General features: G+C 45.2%; 1 protein-coding gene across 1 annotated transcript in view; it reads right to left on the reverse strand.

Moving 5' to 3' along the window:
* Positions 1–12616, reverse strand: part of LOC121544773 (5-hydroxytryptamine receptor 4) — a 139517-nt gene that overhangs the window by 60977 nt on the left and 65924 nt on the right. Inside the window, exon 2 of the mRNA XM_041854912.2 lies at positions 10637–10724. Coding sequence (XP_041710846.2) covers positions 10637–10701 — 65 coding nt within the window. The 5' untranslated portion in view covers positions 10702–10724. The remainder of the gene's footprint in view (positions 1–10636; positions 10725–12616) is intronic.

Raw genomic sequence — 12616 nt, forward strand, 5'->3', positions numbered from 1 at the left:
ATAAAGGATAACATGTAAAATATAATGATATGCACTAAATGCATATCAAACAGGAATATATATATATATACAGTGGGGAAAAAAAGTATTTAGTCAGCCACCAATTGTGCATGTTCTCCCACTTAAAGAGATGAGAGAGGCCTGTAATTTTCATCATAGGTACACGTCAACTATGACAGACAAAATGAGAAAAAAAAATCCAGAAAATCACATTGTAGGATATTTAATGAATTTATTTGCAAATTATGGTGGAAAATAAGTATTTGGTCAATAACAAAAGTTTCTCAACACTTTGTTATAAACCCTTTGTTGGCAATGACACAGGTCAAACGTTTTCTGTAAGTCTTCACAAGGTTTTCACACACTGTTGCTGGTATTTTGGCCCATTCCTCCATGCAGATCTCCTCTAGAGCAGTGATGTTTTGGGGCTGTCGCTGGGCAACACAGACTTTCAACTCCCTCCAAAGATTTTCTATGGGGTTGAGATCTGGAGACTGGCTAGGCCACTCCAGGACCTTGAAATGCTTCTTACAAAGCCACTCCTTCGTTGCCCAGGCGGTGTGTTTGGGATCATTGTCATGCTGAAAGACCCAGCCACGTTTCATCTTCAATGCCCTTGCTGATGGAAGGAGGTTTTCACTCAAAATCTCACGATACATGGCCCCATTCATTCTTTCCTTTACATAGATCAGTCGTCCTGGTCCCTTTGCAGAAAAACAGCCCCAAAGCATGATGTTTCCACCCCCATGCTTCACAGTAGGTATGGTGTTCTTTGGATGCAACTCAGCATTCTTTGTCCTCCAAACACGACGAGTTGAGTTTTTACCAAAAAGTTATATTTTGGTTTCATCTGACCATATGACATTCTCCCAATCCTCTTCTGGATCATCCAAATGCACTTCAGACGGGCCTGGACATGTACTGGCTTAAACAGGGGGACACGTCTGGCACTGCAGGATTTGAGTCCCTGGCGGCGTAGTGTGTTACTGATGGTAGGCTTTGTTACTTTGGTCCCAGCTCTCTGCAGATCATTCACTAGGTCCCCCCGTGTGGTTCTGGGATTTTTGCTCACCGTTCTTGTGATCATTTTGACCCCACGGGGTGAGATCTTGCGTGGAGCCCCAGATCGAGGGAGATTATCAGTGGTCTTGTATGTCTTCCATTTCCTAATAATTGCTCCCACAGTTGATTTCTTCAAACCAAGCTGCTTACCTATTGCAGATTCAGTCTTCCCAGCCTGGTGCAGGTCTACAATTTTGTTTCTGGTGTCCTTTGACAGCTCTTTGGTCTTGGCCATAGTGGAGTTTGGAGTGTGACTGTTTGAGGTTGTGGACAGGTGTCTTTTATACTGATAACAAGTTCAAACAGGTGCCATTAATACAGGTAACGAGTGGAGGACAGAGGAGCCTCTTAAAGAAGAAGTTACAGGTCTGTGAGAGCCAGAAATCTTGCTTGTTTGTACGTGACCAAATACTTATTTTCCACCATAATTTGCAAATAAATTCATAAAAAATCCTACAATGTGATTTTCTTGATTTTTTTCCTCAATTTGTCTGTCATAGTTGATTTGTACCTATGATGAAAATTTCTGGCCTCTCTCATCTTTTTAAGTGGGAGAACTTGCACAATTGGTGGCTGACTAAATACTTTTTTCCCTCACTGTATATATATATATATATATATATATATATATACACACACTACCGTTCAAAAGTTTGGGGTCATATCTCAGACTGCCCATCTTAATCTTTTCTTTTTATTGGCCAGTCTGAGATATGGCTTTTTCTTTGCAACTCTGCCTAGAAGGTCAGCATCCCGGAGTCGCCTCTTCACTGTTGACGTTGAGACTGGTGTTTTGCGGGTGCTATTTAATGAAGCTGCCAGTTGAGGACCTGTGAGGCGCCTGTTTCTCAAACTAGACACTCTAATGTATTTGTCCTCTTGCTCAGTTGTGCACCGGGGCCTCCCACTCCTTTTCTATTCTGGTTAGAGCCAGTTTACGCTGTTCTGTGAAGGGAGTAGTACACAGCGTTGTGCGAGATCTTCAGCTTCTTGGAACAAGAATAGACTAACGAGTTTCAGAAGAAAGTTCTTTGTTTCTGGCCATTTTGAGCCTGTAATTGAACCCACAATTGCTGATGCTCCAGATACTTAACTAGTCTCAAGAAGGCCAGTTGTATTGCTTCTTTAATCAGCACAACAGTTTTCAGCTGTGCTAACATAATTGCAAAAGGGTTTTCTAATGATCAATTAGCCTTTTAAAATAATAAACTTGGATTAGCAAACACAACATGCCATTGGAACACAGGACTGATGGTTGCTGATAATGGGCCTCTGTACGTCTATTTAGATATTCCATAAAAAATCTGCCGTTTCCAGCTACAATAGCCATTTACAACATGAACAATGTCTACACTGTATATATCAATTTGATGTTATTTTAATTGCTTTTCTTTCGAAAACAAGGACATTTCTAAGTGACCCCAAACTTTTGAACGGTAGTGTATATTCAATTAAATTAATACAGCATTGTAATTGTATTGATGCCTTCTCTCTCCTTGCAGGGAATTAGACAGATGAACAGCAGTCACCAGATGCCAAAGCCTTAAAACCAGAAACATGTGGAGACATCAACACTTGTAATTTTGAATAAATGTTAAATTTTTTATTGGTTTTCCTGTATCTGTGCATGAGTCCTTAAAACACAGTCCATTGTACAAAATAAATTCCCAAGTAAGGGACATCTCAAGGAGATTAACCTCCAACATTCATAAGCTTGAGGTAAAATTTAGTAATGACAGCCACATATTTGTTTATACACAAGACAGGAGTTTACAGGTTTTTGTTCCAGCCCTTCACTAACACCTAATTCAACTAATTGTGGTCTAAATTGAAGACCTGAACACAGTGCAATCCCCTGGGACAGAAATCATATTTTAGAATGAGCTTTATAAATTACAATGTCCTGACAAATCTGCATGATAAACAATAACATGGGTGAATCTATTTCTATCTAACATTGTGATGTTGGCACACTCCTAAATAATATCCTGGGATATGGTAATTATCCTGGTGGCTGGGAGTTTCGCAACAAGTTATTTACATCTGCAGGGTGTCAGGGTGGGATGTCATTCAACCTGGAATAAGTAGAAACAAAGGGGGAGAAATTAACCTCACTGCTCAAATTTCAGTGCCGGTTGAAGTTGCTGAAGCCACAACTACCTTTATTAATGTACAATCATTTTGTTAACAGTTTGGCATATTTTTAGGCTTGATGAAGTTGTTTACAGTAAAGAGTAGAATAATTTAGCTCTACTTTTATCCAGTAACACCAACCCCGATGGTGCAACACAATAGGGGAAGGAAAAGTAGCAAGCTAAAGTTAGCTAACGTTAGCTAGGCAAACAGACACTGCATGCTAGCAAAACACTCTTCAACAGAATGCACAAATAACTTGGCTGGCTAGCAAGCCTAGATTGAAAAGAACACAGCTGGCTGCATTTCCTACGTTTTTCATCAGAAGTTGTTAAAATGTCTTACCTCTAAATGAGTCGGGCAGGACTGCTTTTCTCCTGCCAAGCCAATGCAATGGAGTGAAATGCGATCAGGTGCCAATTTAGTCCCTGAAAACAAATGGGAAAAAAATATTTTAAAACTCTCCAGGTCTTTACAATCGACACATTGCTGAATCTACGATTAGTTAGTTTAGTTGTTCATCTCTAAACAGCCGATAAGCAGGATGAGATCGCCTTCTGGCAAGCTATCGTGTCCGATGTGTTAGCTAGCTTTGCAATGGGCTGATAATCACCAGTTACTCAACATTTTAATTCACAATTCATATGAAAGTAATTTCTTGAAAATGTTAACATAATGTGGTGAGTAAATAAATGTTATACTTACATTTCGTGGATTTCTGGAAAATGTTATCCCAAGCGGGGACTTCTGTCTGCCATTAATTCCGATTTCTTAATTTTTTGCTGTGCTATGGTGTTATGGGATAGCCTCCCGGCGATGGATACATGGGATTGGGACATGCCAATTTTGACGTCCTGCCTGGAAATTCTACCTCAGGCAGCAACCTTATTATCGGCAGCTGGTCTTGTTAAACCATCAATACATGCTAAATTCACCCGCACAGCTGATCTTAACTGCAACCATTATTGGTCACCTCATTACCGCTCCCTGAAAGATGCTATGTTCGCCCTCTGGTTGGTGTTGTCATCGCAACAACTTAGTCCTTTTTGAACAGACTAAGGGTGATTTATCTATTTGACAAGCATTCCGTACTATATAAATAAAGTATTTCCTTGTTTACCACGGCAAATCTACAGTGGCAATTTACCCGACGCTTTGTATGAATGGAAACTAATGTTGGTGTAGCCTACTGACTGTTATTATTTTATTTGTTTCCTATTTATGTTATCCAAAAGTGTCTGGTATGGTCATTTCCTATCAAGATAGGGTTTAAAATAACCCTGGACTGTCCATATTTGAAACGTGTAACTACTTCAAGTCAATTGGGGGACTGAGTTGTTTGTGCCAGAAGTGCATGGGCCAGAATCGAACCCACACCAACACAGTAGGCCTATATGTGCGTGCTGATTGCAGCAGCCCTAACCAATAGACCACCCCAGGCCACAATTTAACTAAATGTTTAGTTCATTGGTAACCTTAGGATATACTAGACACTTGTATGGCGTAGCCTAGTGTAGACCAATATCTATATTGTGTTATTAAGCCATATAAAACGACGGTTGTTGATGTATATGGCTACATTTCAGATACAATTTTGTGCATTTCAATGTTGCAGTAATAGGACCTAGACCTAGCATTTGAGCGAGCGCAAGAGAACATAATTTTGATAGAAAGCCCTGATCCCAATACCGCCGCATGGAGAGAAAGAGAACTGCTCATTTTCAGCCACTCACGATGCTCATTTGATTTTCCTGATGCATCAGGAACATTCTCTGTGACAAAACAGTGATCAAGTTACGTTAAAATCCGTATGAACAATTCAGCAGTATGTGTGCCCTAACTTGAACAAAGACAATGAAGTAAATTAATTCAAATTATTTCTGAGGTACACGTAATGTCAGTGGAAATAATGAAAAAGCTGACAAAGCAAACATTGTGTCCTCCAGAAATAATCAAGACAGTTAGTATTAGCAGCACATACTACCAGGAGATAGAGATACTGTATCAGCAAGCAATTATCCACCCTAATCTTTCACTTTTATTACCTCACAAATAATCCCCCCTCCAAGTGCGGCAACCCAACCTGTTAAATCTCAATCATCTGCGCACATGGAAGTCACACTGGTGGTAAGACTGGCACTAGTGTGTGGCTCTATCCACAATATCATTGAAGTTAACTCAGAAATAAAGTAAGACTTTATCTCACAGCTGCAGTCCTGTGAGGCTGTATCAAAGATCTCTGGAATTAAATCCCTGCATGCAGCAGACCATGGCTTAACTTCATGGCTACCTAAAGTTAAGATCATGGCTCTTTATACTCGTACCCAGGTTGAACATTTTAGATTTGGGCGCTGATAAACGGCTATTTTGGAACACAGTGGCTGTACATTAACATGCTATACATGCCGTGAGAATCTGGCTCTGAGCTTCACAGCGCTGTATTGGTTTTGAGTGACAGCCTTTCTGAACTTGGGCAACCCTCCTGCTAATTGGGAAACCTTAGCAAAAAAAATTTGTGAACTGAGGGATGGAAATGCTGTAAACTGAATGCACTCATGACTCCTTTTTATGTGCACCAAAATTACGATCTGTTTCCCTGAATTGCATTGTGAAAGCCTAACACTGTAATATCATATTTTATAACTTAACTAGTCATGTTGGCAATCGAATAAGGTTTCAAATGATGCCCACCTGACCCATATTGCCATTTATATTGGGCCGTTTTTGGATTGTGTAAACAACAACAGTAATTGTTTGATGGCGGGGATGCAGGGCTGTGTTCCAAACAAAACAACTACAAGTGTGCTTGCTCAAGTTCCTCAACGGCACAGCTAAGAGATCAAAAAGCATATTATAGTTGAAGAATTCTTTGAGTCATAAAAGTGCATTGAAATGAATTAGGAACTGTGCACACTTTGGAGAGGTGTGTGGCCACTTGGCCACTCTCTCACTCAAACCCTTTTTTGTCTTATGTGCACCTACCCCACATTTTCCAGGAATATTCTTATCATGTTATTGAATGTATCCAGAGTATTTTAAGATTTCGTTATCAACAAATGCGGTGAAAAGTACAGTAAATGTAAAATGCACACAAATTCAACAGTGTAATGTTTGGATTCAGCCTTGTGTCAGGTGAACTGTTGTGTCCTCAACCTTTGGTCTAATAATATTCCCATAATCTCCATAATCTCCTAAATTTTCCCTTTCAATTGCAACCATGGTTATGTATATGCTTTTCATATGTCTTCTGTAAGAAACATTTCAATTTAGCCCTATCCATATAGGACATTCCCACGAGTGTAAAGGATTAATTGTGACAGGAATGATTCTGAATTTCAGCAAAGTCGTCAGTCAGAGTTCAAACTTTTTGTCCTTCCAAATGTCTTAGGTGGGTGCAATTTTTTATTTATAACCTGTCACCGAAAAAGTGAGTCACTCTCTGTAAAAAAAAAAGGAGTAGAAAAGGATTGAAGTTATATGTGGTGTGCTCTGATATCACTGACAGATGTGATAAATCACACTACAAGACATTAATACAAATATGTCCGAACAATGTCTAATGGAAAACTCAGCCTTTCTTTGCCTCTGCCTTTTCTCTGCTGCTTCAGCTGATAATTTTTTGCTAGCCCATCCCTGGGGGTTTTATCAATGGAGATTTTGACAGCTTTGTTAGGCGCATTACTATAGCGATTCAGCACCACAGGCTGGACCCATGCCTGGATGTTTCGTTGTTCTTGTTGTTCTTCTTCTTCTTTTTCATTCTGCAATAGGTTTCAATCGAGGTCAGCTTATCAGGACCACATAAACATGAGCTGAATGAATACACTCATTGTCTATGAAAGTAGTCTCTAGATCTTTACTCCAAACACCAACAATCTGTCACGCCCTGGCTCTGGGGACTCTTTAATGTTGAGCCAGGGTGTTAGTTTCTATGTTTAGTTTTCTAGGTTTATGTTCTAGATCGTGTGGATCTATGTTGGCCAGGGTGGTTCCCAATCAGAGGCAGCTGATTCTCGTTGTCTCTGATTGGGAACCATACTTAGGCAGCCTGTTTGGCACAGTTAATTGTGGGATCTTGTTCTGTATAGGTTTGTGGTGTTTAACCTTTAGACTTCACGTACCGTTTTGTTGTTTTGTTGTTATTGTTAAAGTACTCATTAAAAGATGTACGCCTATCACGCTGCGCCTTGGTCCGGTTCTTGTAACGAGCGTGACAGAAGATCCCACCAAAGAAGGACCAAGCAGCGTGTTCAGGAGCAAACACCGGGAAAGGAACTGGAGAAGTTGGCGATGTCCCAGGTGGGCGAATGGTGGTCTTGGGAGGACATGTTCACGGGCAAAGGGCCACGGGCAAAAGTTAAAGCCCTGGCGAGAGAGGAGGTACGGCGCCAACCGTGCCGTCGTCAGACAGGCGAGAGGCAACCCCAATAAAAAAATTGGGGGGGGGGCACACGGCATGGAAGACGGGGCTGCTGGAGGCAGCTACAGGGCGAGTTTGTGGACTAGTAGAGGAGGCCACCAGGTTACGGGGGCCATTGGTCATGAGGGGGAAGGAGAGTGTAGAGGCACGGTGAGAGGTACTGGGGTGTGTTACCAATCCGGTCCGGCCCGTTCCTGATCCCCGCACAAGGCCAGTGGTGTGTGTTCCCAGTATGGTCCGGCCTATTCCCTTCCCTCGCACCAAGTCTGTAGTGCGCGTCGCCAGCCCGGTCCGGCCCGTTCCTGCCCCTCGCACCAAGCCTGTGGTGCGGGTCGCCAGCCCGGCCAGGCCTGTTCCTGCTCCCCGCACCAAGCCTGTGGTGCGCGTCGCCAGCCCGGCCCGGCCTGTTTCTGCCCCTCGCACAAAGCCTGTGGTGCGCGTCGCCAGCCCGGTCCGGCCTGTTCCTGCTCCCCGCACCAAGCCAGTGGTGCGCGTCGCCAGCCCGGTCCGGCCTGTTCCTGCCCCTCGCACAAAGCCTGTGGTGCGCGTCGCCAGCCCGGTCCGGCCTGTTCCTGCTCCCCGCACCAAGCCAGTGGTGCGCGTCGCCAGCCCGGTCCGGCCTGTTCCTGCTCCCCGCACCAAGCCAGTGGTGCGCGTCGCCAGCCCGGTCCGGCCTGTTCCTGCCCCTCGCACCAAGCCTGTGGTGCGCGTCGCCAGCCCGGCCCGGCCTGTTCCTGATCCCCGCACCAAGCCTGTGGTGCGCGTCGCCAGCCCGGCCCGGCTGTTCCTGGCCCTCGCACCAAGCCTGTGGTGCGCGTCGCCAGCCCGGTCCGGCCTGTTCCTGCTCCCCGCACCAAGCCTGTGGTGCGCGTCGCCAGCCCGGCCTGTTCCTGCTCCCCGCACCAAGCCTGTGGTGCGCGTCGCCAGCCCGGTCCGGCCTGTTTCTGCTCCCCGCACCAAGCCAGTGGTGCGCGTCGCCAGCCCGGTCCGGCCTGTTCCTGCTCACCGCACCAAGCCTGTGGTGCGCGTCGCCAGCCCGGCCCGTTCCTGCTACCCGCACCAAGCCTGTGGTGCGCGTCGCCAGCCCGGCCCGGCTGTTCCTGGCCCTCGCACCAAGCCTGTGGTGCGCGTCGCCAGCCCGGTCCGGCCTGTTCCTTCTCCCCGCACCAAGCCAGTGGTGCGCGTCACCAGCCCGGTCCGGCCTGTTCCTGCTCCCCGCACCAAGCCTGTGGTGCGCGTCGCCAGCCCGGCCTGTTCCTGCTCCCCGCACCAAGCCTGTGGTGCGCGTCGCCAGCCCGGTCCGGCCTGTTCCTGCTCCCGCACCAAGCCAGTGGTGCGCGTCGCCAGCCCGGTCCGGCCTGTTTCTGCTCCCCGCACCAAGCCAGTGGTGCGCATCGCCAGCCCGGTCCGGCCCGTTCCTGCTCCCCGCACCAAGCCAGTGGTGCGCGTCGCCAGCCCGGCCCGGCCCGGCCCGTTCCTGCTCCCCGCACCAAGCCTGTGGTGCGCGTCGCCAGCCCGGTCCGACCTGTTCCTGCTCCCCGCACCAAGCCAGTGGTGCGCGTCGTCAGCCCAGTCCGGCCCGTTCCTGCTCCTCGCACCAAGCCAGTGGTGCGCGTCGCCAGCCCGGTCCGGCCTGTTCCTGCTCCCCGCACCAAGCCAGTGGTGAGCGTCGTCAGCCCGGACTGGCCTGTTCCTGCTCCCCGCACCAAGCCAGTGGTGCGCGTCGTCAGCCCGGTCCGGGCCGTTCCCGCTCCCCGCACCAAGCCAGTGGTGCGCGTCGTCAGTCCGGCACGGTCCGTGCCTGTTCCACCTGTGCCTGGTCCGGCACCAGTCAGCTGCTCCACGCCGGAGCCAGAGCAATCCGCTCCACCGGTGTTCAGTCCAGCTCCGGTCAGCAGGGCCAGACCACGAGGGCGAGAGAGAGAGGGGTGGTCACGCCCGGAGCCGGATCCGCCTCCGAGGCGGAATGCCCACCCGGCCCCTCCCCTGTGGTGTTTGGTTGGCACGGTCGCAGTCCGCGCCTTTGGGGGGGGGTACTGTCACGCCCTGGCTCTGGGGACTCTTTAATGTTGAGCCAGGGTGTTAGATTCTATGTTTAGTTTTCTAGGTTTATGTTCTAGATCGTGTGGATCTATGTTGGCCAGGGTGGTTCCCAATCAGAGGCAGCTGATTCTCGTTGTCTCTGATTGGGAACCATACTTAGGCAGCCTGTTTGGCACAGTTAATTGTGGGATCTTGTTCTGTATAGGTTTGTGTTGGTGAACCTGTAGACTTCACGTATCGTTTGTAGTTTTGTTATTTCTTTAAAGTACTCATTAAAAGATGTACGCATATCACGCTGCGCCTTGGTCCGGTTCCTATAACGATCGTGACACAATCACGTGTAGGCTACACTAGAAACACGTTATTAACGCATACTTCTGATACCAGCTATAAACCTATTATTTATAAGTCATGCAGTCAAAATTATATGACCAGGTCAAGAGGGTAATGGTTCTATTTGTAAGGAGTGCTCTTGTCATTAAAGCTCATGTTCTGTATGATGCTATTTCAAGGATATTTCTATAGAAACCTATCCTCCTGATAGGAAGCCTGTCACAGGATATCAAATGAGAGTACATTGAGAAGGTAAGCAGGAAGCAGGGAAAGATGATGCCAGGGGAGGAAGCCTCTGGTTCCTACAAAACTGACCACAGGCATCCGTCGTCGTGGACTCAGGGACATTAGCCTTCCGATATCACCACCATCCCTTACTCTACCATACGTATACTGTATGACACCTAGCCGCTATTACATGTGCCAACACTTCAATTAATGGAAGAATCATGAATCATATCCAATGTGCACATTTCACATTTTTCACATTGTAAATGTGTATCCTTTTCATTATGCTATCAAGGACTTTATCAGTATATCTATCAACTTGGCTCAGAAAAGAATTCCATTGATAATTCCATTCCATTGACTACCATATCCTTTTCAAGAGCACATGCGGTCATTGATGCAGTGTACTGTCCTTACCTCTCACTGCCGCTGATATCTACTTCCTCCATCACAGGCATCGGGCCCCCGGAACTTAGATTCATGTACCCATAAATGCAGAAACTCCCTACGAAACAAGGAGAAATAGAGGTTACTCAGATAGGGCAGTTAGGATTTATGGTGACTTTACAGAAATGCCCTGGAAATTACTCACTATACCTAATTTTGTAAGGCTGTCAACAGAAATGTATTGTTGAACAACTGCACAGATTTGGGGGGAAAGGATTTCAAAAGCAAAGCACGTATTTATCCTATGATTGAGAGGATTTAGGAGTCAGAGAAAAATAAAAGAGTATTCTCTAATCATAGAGCATTTTTTACCCAATAAATTACTGGGAGTTTATACATAGAGTGAGCAAACTCTCTTTGTTTGTTTTTATAGCTTACAGTTTATTCTCCGTTGGTCAGCACCTCTACACTAAGTGATGTTCTCTGGGTGTGCGCCAGCTCATGCTTTTTATTAATCATTGAGCATAACAGAAAATATGCCTCAAATTACTCTACATACCAATAACATATCCACTAAGAGGTTGTGAATTAAATCATTACATGCAACAACAACATTACACATAGAATATAGGATTGGATTTAATGACTGTAATTAAAATGAAGATGACATGTGAGCCATGTCTAAGTGCATGCAAGAATAGTGTAACTGATACGTATTATGCTTTCAGTTGCCATAGTCATATAGGCTATTGGTTGCATTACTGGTTGGGTCACATAATCCCATTTTGTTCAAGAAATTATTTGCGTTCACGTCTCCTTTTGGGATACATGAATACAAAAGGCTGCCACATGGTCTATGCAGCAGACCTGAAACACTCCCAGGCAGGAGGTAATGGTTAAAGCTGTGGAGATGACATTGGGGTTCTGACTGCTCAGATTATGTCAATTAAATGTGTAGTGTTTCACCTTTAGTGAGGTGAACAGCTTAATATGTATCTGTACCATCACTTGATATGTTTCCATGTATTCAAATTTCAGAAATGGCCTTTTGGGAAATGGACAAGGAAAATCTACAGATGTACCACATTTGTATTGACCGTGACTGCATCTGGCCACTTGGGCCTTGTCCTGTACAGTGTGCAATATTGTATGAATCTCTATGGACTTTGAATGTATTTTTATAATATGAACATCTTCATAATACAGGGTATTTAGAGTGCCTTAAGAAAGTATTCACACCCCTTGACTTTTTCCACGTTGTTGTGTTACAGCCTGAATTTAAAATGGAATAAATTGAGATTTTGTGTCACTTGCCTACACACAATACCCCATAATGTCAAAGGGGAATTATATTTTTAGAAATGTTTCCAAATCAATAAAAAATTAAAAGCTGAAATGTCTTGAGTCAATAAGTATTTAACCCATTTGTTATGGCAAGCCTAAATAAGTTCAGGAGTAAAAATGTGCTTAACAAGTCACATAATAAGTTGAATTGACTCACTCTTAGTGCAATAATAGTAATAAAAACATGTTTTTTGAAATCAAATCAAATCAAATCAAATTGTATTTGTCACATACACGTGTTTAGCACATGTTATAGCGGGTGTAGCGAAATGCTTGTGCTTCTAGCTCCGATAGTGCAGTAATATGGGTTACTGCACTATCGCTGTGCCACTAGAGATCCTGGTTCGAATCCAGGCTCTGTCGCAGCCGGCCGCGACCGGGAGACTCATGGGCGGCGCACAATTGGCCCAGCGTCGTCCAGGGTAGGGGAGGGAATGGCCGGCAGGGATGTAGCTCAGTTGATAGAGCATGGCGTTTGCAACGCCAGGGTTGTGGGTTCGATTCCCACGGGGGGCCAGTATAAAAAAATAAATATGTATTCACTAACTGTAAGTCGCTCTGGATAAGAGCGTCTGCTAAATGACTAAAATGTAAATGTAATGTAATATCTAACAAGTAATATCTAACAATTTCACAACATATACCTAATACACACAAAACTAGTAA

This window comes from Coregonus clupeaformis, chromosome 3 (assembly GCF_020615455.1).
Source record: "Coregonus clupeaformis isolate EN_2021a chromosome 3, ASM2061545v1, whole genome shotgun sequence".
NCBI lineage: Eukaryota > Metazoa > Chordata > Actinopteri > Salmoniformes > Salmonidae > Coregonus > Coregonus clupeaformis.